Source organism: Phasianus colchicus, chromosome 3 (assembly GCF_987193195.1).
Source record: "Phasianus colchicus chromosome 3, bPhaCol1.hap1.1, whole genome shotgun sequence".
Classification (NCBI taxonomy): domain Eukaryota; kingdom Metazoa; phylum Chordata; class Aves; order Galliformes; family Phasianidae; genus Phasianus; species Phasianus colchicus.
In genome coordinates, this window is record NC_143438.1 from 50,328,199 (window position 1) to 50,348,077 (window position 19,879).

A 19,879-nucleotide genomic window follows, 5' to 3' on the forward strand; every position below is an offset into this window, starting at 1 on the left:
GGGGAGCAGGAAGGATTTCTGCAGCAAACTGTCCCCAGAACAGCACATCACCTCGTGCCAGTACCGGGCGGTGTGCTGTCAGCCCACAGGACTGGCTTCAGATCAACACTGTTAAATTCAAGAAGTCTGAAGAGATGGTAAAAGTATTTATTTCCCAGAGTTTTTTTTTTTTTTTTTTTTTTTTTTTTAACTTTTCTATGCATACTAACAACCAAATTTTGGGTAGGAAGAGCAAGCATTTATTTGGTAAGAGGACCACTTGCTGCTGATTGAAAACAAGCACTTTCAGTGAGGCAGCTGTTTCAATACTGTGAGTAGACAGATCAGCATCACATTGAAGACCCAATAACCTGCTCATGAATCTTCATTCATGGAGTCCCCCCTTCCACCCATTTCCATATCTCAGTAGTTTCAAAACCCCATTGATAGGTGCTGCCAAAGAGCTATTTAAGTACGCCCTCTGACAAATTTTAATGGAAAACAGAAAAAAATGGTAGCTTTGAGTTATCAGACTATATTAAAAACCTTATTACATGTATTTACTTTAACAATTTCTTTTTTCTTTTCTTAAATAAATAGCAAAGTGTCATCAAAATGAATGTAACGCCGGCACCATTGCTTCAATAGAAACTTCCATACCGGGATGAGTACACAGTCATATTCTGGAATATTGCATAAAAAGGTACTTCAGAGGAAAGAAAGTGGTTGCTGGTTCATCTCATGTGGCAGAAGCATCTCCCTGCGAGAAGGCCATGTGGTGGCCTCATGGAGTTGGGCTGGCCTTGGTGGGGCTCTAGGATGGCCTTGCAGGACTCACCCTTTGCCTTCTGTCAGCCACGGTGCAGCATGAGGAGCTGGTGGGCTCACTCGCTAGGGAGAAGAACATTAGTTCTGAACAAGGGAAATGAAGGGCACACAAAACAAACTGGCTGGTTAACATGCAGCAGAGCAAGGTCATTGAAAATGGAAGCTGCCTGCTCTTTAGTTAGAGGGAACGATGCAAGCGTTGTTACGTCAACACTTACAAACTCAGGCATCCATTTCGGATGGGTTTCCCTGGGCTGGATTGGTGTTGTTTTTTGAGCTTGGCTCTTTGAACCAGGACAATTCTTAAGGACAGTACTGAAGGAAGACCCCAAAACACGATGCCCACACAACGCCTGCTGCCTTCATCTCTGTGCACTGTGCCAGAGCGCAGGGAGCTGAACCCCACCTCTCTGCTCCTGCTAGCTGAAATCAGACCCTTATTACTTTAAACAGAGTTTATTGTATTTAATACATTATAAAATTTGAAAAATTGTAGGAAAGCAGCAGATTCAAACCAGAGCATCTCTACCAAATATTAATTATTCTGGCCCCCTTTGAAAAAACACAAAACAAAACGGAAAAAAAAAAAAAAAAAAAAAACCCCGAAAAATTCATTCAAAAGAAAAGTTAAGCTTTCACATCTGTGAGGGCAGACAAAACGTGTGCGACTTCTGTACAAACTACATTTAAAATTTCATTTGAGTAGCTTTTCAATGCAATGGATGGTCATCTCCTGAACGCTGCCCATCCACCTCTAAAAGACAGACATAAACCTCCATATGCAAGTAGAGTTGAATCAAGGTGTGTAGACATTAAAAACTGGATGAGTGTGAAATGAAAAATGTGTTATGAGCTGTCTACAAATCCCCCCATGGTAATGGCTCGTACACCATTAAGTGGGCCCAAGGAAGTCTTAGGACACTTAATGGCCATCACAGCACCAACCTCATCTACCACTTGTTTGTCATTGCATTTCCTACCCTTTGATGTATACATACATATATATATGTATGTATGTACATACATATATGTACGTCTGTGTTTTCTTCTACACCTTGAGGTTTTTATTATTACTACTATTCCAAGTGTTCCCATATGAATTCAGGTGTGGTCTCTATATTTGATATAAATGTGTCTTTTATTCACTTTTACTTCCAGGACTTGTTTGGAGTCCAAACTGCACATGAAACGTTCCCCTTTTTTTCCTCTCTTTTTTTTTTCCTCCTTTTTTTTTTTTTTTTTTTTTTTTTTTTGCATAAAGAAACATGTCCATTTTAGTCCAGAGGCTCTTGCTTTATTCGAATGACGGAGGGTGCACGAGATGTCCTTCTGAGTTCTCGTCTCAGTACGTATTCACTGAATTGGGAAGAGTCCACTCCACCTCCACACGAGCCAACAATCTCAAATCCTCTTTGCTGTAACCTCTCAAGGACCTGAAAAAAGAGGAAACAAACACCAAGGTTTAAGTAATGAGCAGACTGTCTGTATCTTCTAAAGACTAAAAAACCAACCGCAACTGCAAAGATCTGTGCCTGTATTCAGACCAGTGGTAAAAACAAGAAAGCTTTAATGATGGAACTAAATAATTCTCTCCAGTCACCTACTTTCCTCCATCTTCACAACCTGAGTGTTGCTTTCAGTGGGAGGGGAGGGAAGGGAAGGGGAAAAGAGAGGAGTGGAGAGGAGGAGAGGAGAAGGGAATAGAAAAGTGAAGAGAGAAGGGAAGGTTAGAGGAGAGGAGAGGAGAGGAGAGGAGAGGAGAGGAGAGGAGAGGAGAGGAGAGGAGAGGAGAGGAGAGGAGAGGAGAGGAGAGGAGAGGAGAGGAGAGGAGAGGAGAGGAGAGGAGAGGAGAGGAGAGGAGAGGAGAGGAGAGGAGAGGAGAGGAGAGGAGAGGAGAGGAGAGGAGGGTGAGCTCATGAAACAGAAAGGCACGCACCCATGCAGTTCACCCAGCAAGCAGACAGTGCAAAGAGCTCAGGTCCTAGCACACCAGACTGCCAAAAGCATGCAAGAGCCAAGTTTTCTTCCACACCAAGATTCCACTGTTATTATTAAGTTTTCTTGCAACTCCTGTGCTCTTAACCTTACTTAGACTCTGCTACTTTTCTCTTCCCATGCCTGTCTCTTCTGCTGCCAGGGCTTCATTGTCTCTCACCAGTAAGAGACATGGGACTTCTGTCCAGAAGGACAATACCCCACTGATGTTTAGCTGAAGTGGGGACACTTCCAGGGTTCCCTTCTGCTACCAAATGCTCTCACTGCTCTCTTCAAACACCTGAAGGCAGGGGAATACAATGTTTGTCCCACTGTGTCACCAATTAGCACAATGGCTTACAAGGGGAGGGTTGGGGAAGATGGAGGAGCAAGTTGGGTTTTAAAATGCTCAGAACTACAAGACATGCCATGCTTTTACACGCACTGCTTCAGGTCAGCAAATGTCTTTCCAAAACACAGTTAATTAAAGAGCAGACAAATCTCAAGAAGTAGGAGGTAGGAAGAAGCCCTGAAAGAAGAACAAACATCAAAACTTCAGAGCAATTTTTGTTTAACGTGATCCTTAGCTTTTAACAACATTAAGTCTACATTCCCCAAGTATGTCTCAATGCAAGCCACTGGAAAATACAGCAGGAGAAATTAGGTCCTGGGAAAAAATGCAATGGGTCAGGAATCCAGTTCAGCCTCAGGCAAATCACTGAGTCTACATCTCCTTCGCAAGGTCTACAAATAGTCCCTGTCCTACATCACACTGTTTTGGGGATGGGGAGATGATTATGGCCACAAAAAATGAAAGATGTGACATCATCAGCATGAGATCATTATCTGTCTTGAAGTCTATGTATGTGTTGCCATTTTTACTTTTTATCATGAAATAGGCTTGGAATTTCTTATTTGTGTGATAAAAACATAAATATCAGGACAAATGCTAAACTGCTAAAGGGTAAATTGCTTTGACAACTCTCATATAACATATGGCTAGACACCTCTCCTTGAAATTCATATTCCTTTTCAGTTATAATCTTGCATGTAGAGGTGTTCTAAATTTGCATTAGTCACTATGACAAAACGGCTTTGATGTTTCAATGTGACCATGGGGCCAGTAAGAGACACAACTGTCCGAGCGTAGCATGCATGAACCACATCTTGATAGTTCAAATAGATCTGTCCGTATTCCTATGTTGCAGTAGCACGTATGCAGCACCCCACAAGCCTTCAGCACGTGCTGCCATGCTTAGCCCTCCTCTGCATCAGAAAAGGGGAACAGAATTTTGCTACCTGGAGGCAGGACTCGGTAGCAGGAAGATGTCAAGCTCAGTTGGCAATGCTCTTTCAGGTAAGAACTTGTTCATGAGTGTGGAGTGTTTAGGAGGCGCAGCTAAACCAAAGACCGTCACAGAATCATAGAATGGCTTGGAAAACGACAACCCAGCCATGAAAAAGCATTTCACTCCAAAGTGCTGGTTGGGCACAATGTGCTGACTAGTTGCAGATGGGTGTGGACTTTTTTCTGCACCTGCATTTGTCTCCCAGATTTTTTTAAAATCCATTTTGTAACTTTTTAGAAACAAATGCTACTGATTTCAGTTATTGCTACATCCTCTGCTACGCTGAACGGGATAGAGGAGGGCCCTCCCCAAGACCACAGAAGTAGACTGGTCCCTATTTGCCATAAGAAGATGTGCCATCGTTTTTGTCACCTCAGCAAGGAGGAAGAATGAACCAGTTGATTTCTCCAAAGGTAGCAAGCATATGGTAACATGAACATTCATATAAGACACATTTAGAGAGGTCATTATCAAGTGCAAAAGACCTGGGTAACACTGGGAAAATTATATACTAGTTTTACCACACTTGTGTTAACTTTCCCCTTAGTGCTCTGTAAGAATTCTTCACATTGCATGTCACCTGACAGTCCCACTGAAAGGCCAAAGTCCCACCAAGACGCCCCACTTCAGGGTGTTAAAGCAAGTTTTCAACTACTGTAGCTTCTTTTGCAAAGAGATTTGGTGATGATGCGTGAGAATTAAGATGAGAAAGCAGCCATAACCCACAAAAGTAACTAGCTCAGAGCCTCCAGCTGGTTTTGTTCATGGAAACTTCCCAGCAATGAGAGAGAAACACATCAGCCCACAGGAACCTGGCCGGTAAGGTTTTTCCTACCTGAACTGAGTTGAGGTGGCAGTATCCGTTCAGTGGAAATCTGATGACATGCGTTGAGTCATGATTCCAGCCGGCATTGACAGAATTACACATCACATCACCAATCTCTGGAAACACTTCTTCTATCAATGACTTATCGCCACTCAGTGTAATCCTCTCACCGAGATCTGGGGCAACACGCACCACCAGGCATTCACAAGACTTTGAGAAGCGGCCACTCTCCCGGTCTTGTTTCCACCTTTCCATCTCTCCTAGCATGGGCTGAAGCTGGAAATACTTTGCTTCTTCGTATAACAAACTGTAGTCCTGAAAGACACATATGTTACAGTGCACAGGTAGGAAAGAGGCAGTTCTAATGTACTGCTTAATGTATATGGTTATTCAGGATAACATTGCTCTAGATCTGGAATCCTTCAGACATAGCTCATAAATACTATGTAGGAAAGTGTAATAAAATAACACTGCAAGCAAAAAATAATAATAAAACCATCAGCCACTTGAAACAGACCAGCATTTGTGAGGGAAGGGGGAAGTTGCATTTGCTCATGCTGTGGAATAACCCAGGCAGTCACATCCCACTTTTCCCTCTATTTTTATTCCCACAGTGATGTCATAAGATAATGACCTCATTAAGCAGATGGAACAGAATTCAATCAGGATTCAGAAAATTCATCATTAGGATCCATTGTGTCTTACAGCAATACTAGCAGGCACTGTAACAGGTATAAGAATGTAAATGAGGGAGCCTGCATTGGTTCAGTGCAAAATGGTTAAGAAATTTGCATAATAAATTGCACATATTACTGCATTTAAAAAAAAAAAAAAAAGGATTTTTCAATACCTCTCAATTTTGCCAACAGTATTGTTTACTACATCATCTCAAACACCAGAGCAGAGAGAATGCATTTCTAAGCATAGCTGTACCTGTTGGTCTGAACTTTGTCTGTTATCGCATTTTAAATAAAAAAAACATTCTTGATCTTCTAGGCTTAAGACCATAAGACAATTCAGAAGATATTTACATAGAGAAAAAGAAATACATGAGAATTTGGTAAGGCAGTGGAATAGGAAGACCAAATAAGAAGGCTGGTAGCAGTCAATACAGCCCTAAATTTCAGCTACAGACTGAATACTTGATGAGCACGGGAAACCTAAATCATATTCAGAATACTTCTTACTGTCTAATGAAAAAGTAATCTAACCTATACATTTCTGAAAAATGAGGGTTGCAGTTCATTTTAAGCATTTATGTTTCAGGCGACTTGCAGCACAAGTGGAGAGGATCAGAAGTTAACATTTTTAATTTCAGCAGAACTACAGTGTATTTATGTTTTTAAAGGTCTCTGCATATATAATTTCTTAATACTGCATGGAAAGTGGCTTTTCCTTTTGCAGTATTTCTGATTACCTTCAGGACAAGAGCAGAGAGCAGCACAATGCCATTCTAAGGCTTCAAAAGCGGGGTATGACGCTTATCAGCTATTTCTAAACTCCCACATTATTCAGGTAGGTCTGCCCTTGTCACGCATGGGAGCAGTACACATCTGCAGCAGAAATTCAAAGATTGCTCTTGAACTCAACCTCATACCTGTTATGCCCCAAACACCTCAAAATGTCTCAGATATAAAAGATAAAAGACTGTATTGCTGTGTGAACTGTTCTAACCCTTCCACAGCACCACTTCTGTTCAGTTTGAATTGCTGTATGTCCTACAGTGATCCAATGGCCCAGCCAGCTACATTGATGTGCATTCATAAATAACAATTAAAATCTCTTCTAATTGCAACTGTTGTCACTGGCACTTACTACATTGACACCACAGCTACACCAATATACCTGATATACCTGCAAGAACACAGTGTCTGAAGCTGTGCATCTGTAGGCAGATGTCTAGGTGAACTATAACAAGTTTACTTTGCTATTAAAAAAGAGAAAAGCAGACTCTTTAATAAAGATTAAATAATAAACATACAACTATTCATCCCTGACTTCTCTGAAGCTCTAAAATTAAATTGCTAGTATGCGTCCAAGAATGTGGGGGAGAAAACAGTCTATGACTTAATGCTCAAACATTACCATGTGTGCTGTTTATTTTGTCAATATTATGATTCCCAAACAATTTTCTGAATTTCAGCATGGGTGTGGAAACGGGAGTTGTTTCAATCAGAAGAGAACCATAGGAGAAGACTAGAAGGCAAGTAACCAGCAAGGCTCATGAGTAGCTGGTTACAGATGCTAATATCCTTTCTGTCTTCTTCAGTATATTGTGACTTTTAATTTCCCTAGGTCAAACATGGCAAGGTTGCTCCATTGCACTACAGACAGGAGGGGATAATTTAACACTGATGTCTTTCTAGGAAAGCCTGACAGATGCTATGGCAGCAACGCCACACTTAATTTTGCAAAGTACCTGAAATCAAGCACCATATTCTAGCTGTGCCCCCTGTCTAGGACTCCGGTTTGATCACACGTCAGACTCTTGTTTTACCAAAGTACATGCAAAATATCCAAGTCCTTTGAAATCTCACCTTGAAATCATCAGGAATGAGGAGTTTCGATGTTCTTAAAAAATTCAAGATATATCTGAACATTTGCCCATCTCTGTCGATGAAATAATGCTGCTTGAGGCTGTCGAGGACGATGGGCTCCGTGCCATCAAAGAGTCTGCCGATTCTGCAGAGGAAACAAGAGGCAAACATCAGGGTCAGACCATGTGCAGCTTGGCAGTGATTGGGAAAACCTGCTGCACAAAGCCCTGTCTCATAAGAGGACAACCGTCGAGTATTTTGGGCATCTCTCTCAACAGCAGATCCCATTTAGGACATATCTCCCAATGGCTTCCCCACCAGACCCCATCCCACTCTGCTGCACCAATCTCCTCCATCAGTTTCATTCTGCTTTCTGGGGAGCACACGGTGAACTTGATATGGCTTGAAAACTGCACTCAGGAAAAGCTTTTTATTTATTTCTACTATATTATTAATTTACTGTTAAACCCAGATCACTTTTGGATGCCATTTACTGCAGCTAACACTTAGACCAGCACAAGTGAGGGGACAGCACACTGTAGGAATAAGCAGCTAAAGCTGTAAAAGTTATGTTTAAATGGGAGGTAATGATTTCACAGTAAAACCCAACCATTTGTGGCAGGTATCAATCACCAGGCTCTAAAATAATCAGAAGAAACACCTCAGCTTTTAGAGACAACTCAGTCACTCAGAGAGTCTCCACTTGCTAAAAATGTTTGTAACACCAGCTGCTGGTTGAACACACACTTTCTACACATGTTCCTCACAAAACCCGATTTATTTGGAGCAATGGAAAGGGCTGAAAACTGGGAACAAAACGTCAGCCTCAGTAACATGAAATGCACGCTGTGTTTTTCTGCTGAGGTGTTTGCAAACATCTCCTGAGTCACTCACCGTTTCCCAGTGAAATCAACAGCACTGACAGGTATGTCTGACTGGGAGTGCATGTTTACGTGCCTATACGTGCATGTGGAGGTATTTTTTTCATTCTTCATGACACCACCCACCCCTCCAAAGAACTGTAAACAAAACGGTCTCAAAATAGCTAACTTGTGATATGTCACGTGGACACTTAGCATGAAATATTACTGACACTCTTGGGCATGATTTTAGAGCCTTGTCACAAGCTGTTACATTCTGCAATATTCTGCAGACTCTGTGCTTTCATTGTTTTAATGAAAAGGCTCATTTGTATGTAGCTCTTGTCCTAATATACCCAATCTGATCTGTGAACCAACACGAAAAATCCTATGCACTTTGCTAAGGAACACCCAATAATATCAGTGTACACCAGCATGGAGCTAGGTGAGGCACAGGTGCTCTTTTTCCCTGATCCCACCCAGCTTGTGACACAGGCAAAGTACACGGCTGTCTTTTCACAGATCCAGCAAGCACAATGAACAACCATAGCACACTGTTTTCCTTTTAAAAGAAGATGTGAGTAAACAACCATTCCTCATCACCACCCTGAGGCTGCTTTGAGCCCTCAAAACCAAAACCCAAACTCAGTATAACTCAGAGGCAGCCAACCTTCCGGTTCATTTTCTCATAGGATGACTTAGGTCAGAAGGACCTTAAAGCCTACCCAGTCCCCTCCATGCCATGGGCAGGGCTGCCATCCAGCAGCTCAGCTGCCCAGGGCCCCATCCTGACCCTGAGCACTTGCAGGGATGGGGCACCACAGCTTCTCTGTGCCAGCACCTCACCACCTGCTCAGTGAAGAGTTTCTTCCTCAAGCCTAATCTAAACCTCCCTCTCCTAGTTTAAAGGCATTACTCCTTCTCCTATCACTGTACTTCCTGATAAAGAGTTTCTCCTCATCTCTCCTGCAGACCCTTTGAGTACTGGAAGGCCACAATCAGGTGTCCCCAGAGCCTTCTCTTCTCCAGGCAGAACAAAACCAGCTCCTTCAGCCTGTCTCTGTAGGAGAGGTTGCTCCAACTCTCTGATCATCCTCAAGGCTCTCCCCTGGACCCGCTCCAACAGCTCTACATCCTCCTGCTCTGGGATCCAGACCTGAACAGAATACTCCAGCTGGGGATTCACAAGGATGGAGTAGAAGGGACAATCACCTCCCTGGCCCTGCTGGCCACCCCTCTTTCAATGCAGACCATCTGGACTGCAGACTTCCAGTCTGCTAGCATAAACTGCTGGCTCCAGTTTTTCACCCACCAGTACCCCAAGTCCTTCGCCAGAGGGCTGCTCTCGATCCACTAATTGCCCAGCCTGTATCCATGTTTGGGATTGCCCTGACCCCGGGGTAGGATGTGACCCAAGGATGCTTCGCATCCATTTGAAATGTTACAGCCAATCCAAGCAGAGTCTGAAATGGCATCTATGACCACAGCAGGCATCACTGTAGTACACTCAATAATAAATGCTGCACAGAATATAGGTCTCATCTCTTCCTTCTCACTGGCTGGGAGAGGTGAGGACCAAGAAAGAAATAAAAACCCATTAATCTCAGCAGGCCATTAAAAATTCAGAATCAATTCAAGTTGCATGAAATCTGTAAGATATAAGAAACTGAACACATTTTGCAGAAAGATCCAAGCAGCACAAAAACATTTTTTCTCAAAGCTATCCCTTATTAGAACAATTCAAACTTTCTTCCACTGCTACTTGTTACTGCCTGCCCCAACAGTCAAAATGTAAGCTGTGACAGGCCATATAATGCAGGCTCCTGTTCACTTGGTGGATGAGCAACATTTATGTCTAATATGGAAACATAAGGCATTTAGATTTAATTTTCCCCCATACTCAAGCATGTTGTCTTGGAATCTATCACAGAATTCACACACAAAACATATACATTTGGCCAAGTCAGTCATTACTGAAAAGTATAATTGTAATTGGTTTCTGCAGTATTACCCTAGTTCTAAATTACTGTTATAATTATGTATTTTAAAACCTCTAGGCTTTTTGCCTTCATTTTATTATTTGTTTAGGAGAAAAGCAAGATAGTATCAGAAGATGGAGTCTTCTAACAAAATCACACAGAGAACCAACACCTGAGAGCCAGTCCAGCTGGCCTGGGAGGGAGAGCCAACAAAGTGCCACTTTTGAGTGCAGCTGCTTTCCAGCAGCAGAAAAACCCAAAGAACTGCAAAGTGCCAACTTTGTCCCCTCCCCACATTTAGTTGGCAACACACAATGATGCTCTGGGAGACTTCTGTAAATAAAATGATAGCTTTTTTTTTTTTTCTTTTTTTTTTTTTCAGATGGAGTACAGCAAATACCTGCTTTGTGGCTTCCAGAGCAAGGCCTGTGATAACTGAGTGCCCAAATCTGGTTGCATGGCCTAAGCTGAATTTGCTGCACCTGCCAGAAGAGGAGATGGAATTGAAAGAGGCACAGCAGCAAACTGTGTCCTGCCTCATTCTGCTTGCTTGGTAATATTTGAGACCCTCTCCTCTCTGTCACTCTTCATTCTGCTTGGTCTCATGCTGAAATTACAAATGCTTAAGCGACACCAGGCTGCAGGCATGAGATGGGACTGTGAAGGCATGTTTCATTTACCAAGAAAAGCTGGAAGATGTTTTCCCTCATCTCTTTCTAGACAACTTCAGCTGATGATTGACAAAGTTTGTTTTTTTTCACTGCCAAACACATACGAGCTGAATGGATTTCCAAACAGCAAAGTACTTTGAAGGATGCTTGCAAAATAAAGTGATAATCATATGGAGAGCTAACCAAATACCAAGGGTAAAGGATGGAAAATTTATAGTAGTCCATTTACAAGGCAACACACTTCTAAAATGTTTAATTAAAGCTAACAGGCTGGAATTTTCTGTATATAAGGAAAATTGATGTCCCATGGGTTGAAAATGCAACCTCCAATGGGTAATAATTAACACTGATGGCTTTAAGTATCATAATCCACTGACAGAAATCGAATGCTTCAAGGATTGAAAATATAACCAGTGTAAAACTCAGCTCTCACCAGAGAACAGGGTTTTACTTTAAGGACACAAAACAGGTGCAGCCACAAACCTGGTGCTGTGGGGGAGAAAACAAAGGTATGCTGAGGAGACCAGTGCTTTACTTCTATAAAATACTGCATGGACCCTTGTTCCCACAGCCCAGTGCTCGCATAACAGCATTTCTACAATAAAAAGCAGGGGAAGGTGACACCACTTACAGGATTTCTCAAATTCTTCAGAAATGAGTCCCTTTTGTCAAATATAAAAATACACTCAGTCTGCAGTGAGGCTGTTATACACAGCTTAAGTGTTTATAGCCTTGCTCTCTGAACATACAAATACTTACATATATTGTTATACAGAAAAAGAGTCTTTTCTTTAGTATATTCTGCCTTCGTTGAGAACTTGGGAAAGAAGCAATAACTCCTTGTGCAAAGCCCTTTCAGTAGCCTGGCAGGGATGGATGGGCACACCATCAGTGGTGTCATGGCACCCAGTCCAGGGATCCACTGAGCTCTGATACCAAGGGGCAAAGTACTCATGGAAACACATTTCTCTTCTTCAAATAAAGGATTGCAATGGCAGAGAATTTAAAAAAGAAAAAAAAAAAAAAAAAGGGGAGAGAGAGAAAGTATCTCAGTTGATGCTTTACCTGGTTGGGGCCACAGAGACAAAACGAATGCAGGTTTTCCTATCTCCTCATTACATTTACGTGGCTAATGCAAATGCTTATTTAAGACTCCAGGGTGTGTAGACAGTGAGTTTGAAGAGGCTTTTACTTTTTTTTTTTTTCTTCTTAGTCCACATTGTCCTTATTAATTTCTTTTCATTTTCTTTCGCTGAGCGCTCAAAGGCAATTTGCATAAGAGTCCATTATAAATTAGATCTGTTTAATGGTATGCTCATCTCATGGCTATTTAATTTTACTTCCTTGTATGTCTAAATTACATAATATTGCACTCTCCCCTAGAAGCTAGTACATTTGAGGAGGTGGCCACACCAGGGAGAAATGCTGTGCTAGCCAAGCGCAGACTGACTACATTTCTATTCATGTCTCAGAGGACCATGCTAGCAGTCACTACCTGCCCATCTTTTTCTGAACACCTCATGTCACTTGGAAACCTGGTGACTGAATACCCAGCAGCCTTCCTAGCTCTGCAAAACAGAAGTTGCCTCATAAGCATGACAGAAGAAAGTAACTTTGCAATTTTCACTAACATGTACATTATGAAAACCATAATTTAACCAAACATCTTGTTGTAATCTCTTGTTCTCAGTGCTGTTATAGTTTGTTCTTATCTCTTCCCCCTTCTATTTAATTTCAGGTTTCATGTCCAGGAGTATCAGGAATTCCTTGGCACACACAGTTCCTATGTTATTAGAAGTGTCATGAATACAATGATTGCAACGCAAAAGTAACTGGGAAAAAGTGTATTGAAACCAAAAATCTTATTAAACCTTCTATAGAAAAGGTATTAATACAGGAGCCAAAGCAGACCAGGTAAGAAGGATGTACAGGAGGAGACATCGAAACACCAGGTCTTAGGAGATTTAAGAGAAAATGTTACTTGGCATTTTAAAGAACAGATAAATCCTAGATACTGAGTGAAAGTGAGGTTGGAAACTCTCGTGGAAACATTTGCTGAAGATCAAAGAACAGAATCATTTACACGGAGACAGCTTCAAATGTCTTACTGTTATCTGAGCAAGGAGGCAAAAAAGAGGGTAAAGACAAGTGCAAGGGGCTCGTACAACGCTTGGAAGAAGTTCAGATAGGGAGGTGGTGAATAGCCTTAAATGAAGAGTAAAGCATGTGAGGAACAGAAGGACTGAGATGATGAGTGAGGTGGTATCATGAAGGAACGCATCACAGACAAAGCAGTGAAGTGTGGGATTTGCTATGACCCAAGTGATCAGCAGCAGCACCAGGAGCAGAGATGACAGCAAACAGATCTATATCATCAAAAGAACCAGCAGTCACTGGGTCTAACCCACATGGACCAACCGACACTAATTGGAAGAGAATAAATTGCTCAGCACCATGCAGTCATGCTGCAGGAATGTGACTTCCACAAGAGTTAGCTGCAGCTTTCTATTCCACAGATGAGTGTGGAGATGCTGGGATGTGCACCTGAGCAACACCTTGCAAAAGGATGTGTGGGTTACAGGAGATATGAGGGTGAACTAAACAGTGGATGGCAAAGGCCCCAGAAGACAAAAGCATCAGCCTTATCTAATTTGTCTGAAAAGGAAGTTTTCCCAAGAAAAATGAAAGCCTGTATTTTCCTCAATAAGCTGCCTATCTAGAAACTGAGGAAGTTCAGCCAGAAGTAAAAATTATCCTCCAAAATACAACTTGTACAGCAAGTCCCTCTGTATTTTAAGTACAAGGTAGTAGGTTCAGGGTGCTCAAATGTCCAACAGAAGTAGGCTAAATAATTTCGCTCTGACACAGCCTCCTGCTGGGACGCTCAGGAGTATCACCCACCCAGACCCAAACAGACAGGGGCTAGTGACTCACAACCAAAAGACGATACATGCAAGCAGATGGAAGTCATACCCCACACCACACGGCTGCGGCCAGGATGAGGCCAGCAGAGCACCATCCCTGGAGTGTGGGTGATGGGCCAGGAGTTTCTGTTTACCAGATACTTTCTCTCTCTGCTTTGCAGATCTCAGCTTCTGGTACACCAAGGAGATGCAGACAGATAAAAGGAACAGGCTGCAACCCAAATGTGCACCTTTTCATACAAGGTGAGGCAAGTAAGTGCTTTAAAAGCGCTTTCACATGGCAGCCAAACTGCCAAGCTTTAGAGGTGGCTGAGTGAGGTCCCCCAGCTGAGACCCTTGCCCCAAGATCCCCAACACTCTTGGCAAGGTGAGGTTCCTCCTTCTGACAGACACCAAAGTGGCCAATATTCCCCAAAATGTCGCATCTATCACCAACCCTCTCAGCTGCTTGCTTCCAGCCACTGAGCACTTCCCCAAGCCCTTTTTGCTACAGTAACAGACCTCCTTCCCAACAAACCTCAGCCGTGCAAGTCCCACATAGGTTGTCCCTAGTCCTCTATCTACAACACAGCACCGCAGCTCCCTAGATCTACTGCAGAACAGACTGCAAGTCTCAAAGCCCACATCTCCTACAGTGCTCGATATCTTGCAAATAAGTCCCGGAAAACTTTTCAGTTTTCCATTGCGTATCCAAACCACTTTCCCTAAAATCACTTAAGCCAATGAAATGTTAAATCAATTATTCACGCAAACACTTTCTCCATCTCTCTTTTTTGTAACCAAGTTTTCTTGGCAATGATAACATTTCACAGAAAAAAATTAACAAATATTCTCTTTGCTTGCCAAGATAATTTTACTAAGCTCGAATCCGATTTCATTGAGGTACGTTATTTATGTTTTATCTCGAGGGAAGCTGCCTATTAAGTTACTAGCAACCGTGTCCTTTTGCTTATGATACGGTTATTACCAAGTTATCAGGAGTACCTTAAGTTATTAGGGTGCAATGGCAAATTAAGTACTTTGCGTCATAATTAGCTAATAACTTTTGAATTATATTTTAATCATATTTAAGATGGCCAGGTTTGCTGTGAGTAGAGATAATGGAGGATAGGAGCAGAACTGGAGTGTTTATCATTCGATACCAAAAGCCAGAAAGCAGCTAAACTGGTGAAGGCACAACATCCCAAAGGCCATGATGATCTGTGTACTCAGAAGGCTGAACCCCTTCCCAGTCAGCAAAGTACTGAAGCAGAGCTTGTATCTTGGGAGCATGTTTAGGGAAAAAAGCAACAAATTCATTAGCTCCAACCTACTCTCCTCTGAGCCTGTCAATTTTTCTTAAAAATGTTTTGGCAGTCTTCACAGCCCTATCATAAACTCTGTAAACCTAGATTACTCAAAGAGATTACACTTAAAAAAAAAAAATGAGGAAAACTACGAGAGACATTTCCCTTTCAAAAATGTGGGTGCTAAGGGGGGGAAAAGCACCAATACCCAGCTTTCTCGGAATGGGGGAAATTCTTTGATGGATTCCTTTGTACATCAAACCTGCCCCTCAGCTTTCATGAATTTCATCGAAACCTCTCCTAGCTCTCATTATTTCCTTTGTACACTGAAGAATGCTCAGCATTACATTTTCACATACACATCACTGGATATTAAGAAACACAGATTCTCCACAAAAAACATTTCCTCTTTGAAAAGTATCAGCAAAATGATACTCTGGAGACCTTAGTTAGCATGTGTACACTACATAGGAAGCACCACAATACTGCCAGCTCTGCCCCTTTTCAGCAGGTTACTTTGGGAAGCAGGCATCACACTTTGCAAGCTGGGCATCCCAGCCACTGCAAAGGACAGTCACTGCCATGAAACTGTAACAAATTAAGCTTTCCAAGGGCTTCACAACTCTGCCTACTTTGTCACAAACCCCAGCTCTGTCGTTTTGCTAACCGTTGCTTCCTCCAATAGGATGGCCAACACACTTCCATAGGCAACACAAGAAAATGCATGCCCTGCTGTTTGCAGAAGTTGCACAAGTTCCTTCTGCACTGATGCCCATTGAGACAAGAGTGTACATCCAGACTGTATGTCACACTGAGAGATGGTGAAGACTGCTTGAGAGAGAGGTCACTTCTGCAGTGAAGCCTAAGTAACAGAATCTCATTAATGAATAAAAGTCAAAGTGCTTCTGAAACCTTTAGCTGTTAATTACAAGCCTGGGTTGGAATAAGGTATTCCCACACACACTCATTCCTCTTCTCTCAACAAACACCTGTGGGACTTGCATAGTTTGTATCACCCTCCTCAGGTACAGTTCACCCAAATGACAACAGATCGTGCAGCAAAAGCCTGTAGGACAGATTAACAAGTTTCAGCACTTTTGCTGAACTTGGGCTCATGCTTTCAGAAGGCAAATTTGCCAGGGAAGGTGGAAAGAACGTTTAGCATGCTTTTTAAAATGCTACAAGAATGCACAGATGTGAAAGAACACATATAAAGAACATTATGATAGTATTCAAAACAAGCATCACAAGTTAAGATGTCAGACACGGGAAATGCTTCTGCAACTCTGATTTGCAATCTGCTCTCATATGAAACCTCTTCAGGATTGGTCCCTCATGACATACAGCCTTCCTCCAGCACCCTCTGTAACCCCTGGGCAGCAGATGAGAAAGGGCTGCACACTGTAGGAGACTGCAGCCCACAGGACCCCTGCTTGAGCTGCTGGAGGAGCAGAAGGAGGTCATATTTTGTGAACTTCTCTGCTGTCAGACTTGGGGGCTGATTTGCAGAAGCTCTGAGAGCTTATAGCATCAGTCGTGCTGACCACGGCAAGGCGCTGCATAACATAAATGCTGAGAGCTTGGGTAGCAGTGGCCACAAAGTCACAGCACAATCCTGGTCACAACTTTCATGTCACACCACCTCAGCCCTTTTCACATCAAGTCTTTGCCTTCAAACAAACTGCCAGGAGAGAAGCAAGAAGGCAACAGGCTAAGGAAAGATGCAAGAAAGCAGGTAGGAATGACTCCTCAGAACCAGAATTGAATAATGTGCAGGAAATATGGCCCAAGGACAGTGCTTAACTGTGAGGATGAACAGGAGATGTTGATGAGCTGTTCATTAACCGAGAACCACACTGAGCACATACACCATGAGGATGACAAACTAAGATTGCCCTGGTAGCCCTAATGGATTTATATTCCTAAAAAGCTGGCTTTAATTGCACTGAGAAAAGCAGCAAGGCCAACTACACAGTAACATGTTTATGTCTCTTGAGCATTCGCATTCTGCTTTACCAGGTAAACTTCCCAGTTAACAGCTCAGATTACAAATTCCTTGAGAAAAGCAATCCAGATAGCACAAGAGCATGCACAATAGAGGCGAGGAAGGCGTGGACATACAGAATTTACTATGAGAACACAGGGCCATGCGCTGCTATTGTTCTGATTAACTCTAGCTTATATGCATTACAATTGCACTGCACTGATTCCTAGTGTGGACACCCATGTGCCTACACAGAGAGACATGTTTACACCTGCCTAATTTATTCTCATACATTTACATGTTTAACTGCTTCCACGCTAGAGGTCGAAATGATGTAAGCATTTCAGTAACTAGGAAAATCACACTATTAACCAAATCAGTTGATACAAAACCTGCATGCTAATCAGTTAAGAGGACAGGAAAGTCCACCTCAGACAGCTTAGACAGTGGCTCTGAGCAATAAAAAATGCTTAATGCATAGGTTAGAAATGCCAAAGCCACACCTGAATACTCTGCTGGTGGTGGGGGTGTTAAAAAGCACACAGATAACATTACCTCCATTGACAAACTTTACATGTACAAAACAGTGGCTTTATTGTTTATTAAATTAGATGCTGTCATGGTGTAATAATCCCTGCAGCCATACCAAACCCAACAGTATGTAAGATGTATTTCTGTGGAGGAGGTAAAGAGGGAAGAAAAGAATGGAGATACAGTACAGAAGCAATACAACCCTATAAGTAGGGACATGAGAAATAATTAATCAACATATGAAAACAGCATAATTTCAGCTGACAAAACCCTCAGAAATATCACACATCAAAATTAAATGTCATATCACAATATTTTCAAAGCAGGAGAGCCAGGATGCGATTCAGCTGCCAAACTGCAGGTTCCTGGTACCATTTGGGATGCTCAAGGGCTTCTCTGGGATCCCTGGAGGACTGGGAAAAACACAGGGAAGTCTGACAGGAACCATACATGGGTGCTAGCTGCCCACGTGAAGGCAAGAGTTTCCTGCCCACAGGATGATCAGACTTTACTGGTAGAAACCAGCAGAGCCCAACAGCCAAAATTTCCTTGTGGCAATACCAGGTTGATAATAAACAAGACACTGCTCTCCTGGAAAGCTGAGCATTGCTTTTAAACAAGTAGCTAGATGTTGCCTATGGAGTAGTCTACTGCATGAATCTATACGTTTTCATTGTTTTGTACACTAATTTGAAACCTTTCTTTAAAAAGACAGAACGGTATTAACTACACTTGGATTAAAAAAAAGGGGTGTGGGGAGAAGACATCGCCTAAGAGACATTTCCATACTGTATCTGCCCTTGTCTCTGGACACTGGTACAGCTGCATCACTCTCTCCTTGCAGCTTGCACTAATGACTGCAACTCAAAAAAACTGAACAACCGACATGGGTTATGTGTCCACAAGGCTGCAAGTCCCTAACTAACAACACGGGAAAGACCTAACAATGCAGTTAGAAAAGTCCTGAATCTCAAAGTATCATTTTGAAGAATAACATCAGTTCCAGTACAAGCATTTTCAAGGACAAACTATTCCAAAATGTTCTCTTCCTCTCTGTGCTCCCTGGAAATAAAACATGTTACAAAAACCTTGCATTAGCCCCTCCACTTGTGTAGTAACTTAATACTGATGATTTTTGCTCTATTCTTGAATGTAATAAAATTTTAATTTAGCAGAAATCCAGGTGTTTTTTCGACTTCTGATTTTTTTTTTTCTTTGCATCACCACGGGGCATAGATATAATTGTTTTCTACTATCTTTAGAGGAGATCTACAGAACCACATTATCGAAAGGTGCAGAAGCCCAAAAATAGTTTGGGATAATCAAAAGCTGTGCTTTTTCATCAAAGCTCTCCACCGCCACCGCTCCAGAAGCTGCTGGGGCTGCAATAAATGGTTTGAGGCCATGTGAAGGTAAAGACCATTTTCCACACCTTTCTGAAAGCCTACTTTTCTTAGAGTTCAGAGGCAGGCAGAAGCCAATCAGCACAATCTGTTGATGATAATGTCTTTCAAAACAAGCAATGCTAACTATGAATCAAGACCATCAAACTGTACTCTCTTGCTAACCACCAAGTCCAAGAAAGTCTGTATTTGCATTAGCCATGCAGACCTCAATGAGGGAAACCTACAGTTCTTTACCACCTGCTTTTGCAGCAGCAGAGCCAACACTCACAAAGGTGATTTGTGACAGAGCCTGCTGCCTCTGAGTGACATTAACCCATACCGAACTGCTTGGATGTTCAGACCCCTAGCAGGGACATGTCCCTGCTGAGAGGAGGAAAGAGCTCTGCCACATCTGCAGAGGGGATGGCTTGTAGGGATCAGGGAGAATGCTGCCCGATGGCTTGTCAGGAGGAAGGAGTATTTCTCCGCTGTGCTTCGAGGCCTGGTTGATCCCTGTGGGAAATCCTCTGCTAAACAACTCCAAGTGGTGCGGGAACCGCTACTGTGTCACTGCAGATGGCAGCTCCGGCTTCTCCGTAGCATCAAAGCCAGCCAATACATGCCAGCTCCGTACAGTCTGAGAACACAGGCAAAGTTAAATCCTCCATCTAACTTTGGGAGCACACTGCTGGCTTATAATTTATTATCACTGGACACACAGAAAAGACAAACAAGGGATTTCGCTTTGACCTGTGGAATAGGAATG

General features: G+C 42.5%; 1 protein-coding gene across 3 annotated transcripts in view; it reads right to left on the reverse strand.

Annotated features, from left to right (window-relative positions):
• Positions 1-211: 211 nt before the first annotated feature.
• The window catches only part of KCTD1 (potassium channel tetramerization domain containing 1), a 98,335-nt gene continuing 78,667 nt past the window's right edge, over positions 212-19,879 (reverse strand). For all 3 annotated transcript variants that reach the window (XM_090137496.1, XM_090137494.1, XM_090137495.1), the window contains exons 3-5: positions 7,494-7,638; positions 4,966-5,271; positions 212-2,240 (exon numbers count right to left, since the gene is read on the reverse strand). In XM_090137496.1, coding sequence (XP_089993622.1) covers positions 2,082-2,240; positions 4,966-5,271; positions 7,494-7,638 — 610 coding nt within the window. In that variant the 3' untranslated portion in view covers positions 212-2,081. The remainder of the gene's footprint in view (positions 2,241-4,965; positions 5,272-7,493; positions 7,639-19,879) is intronic.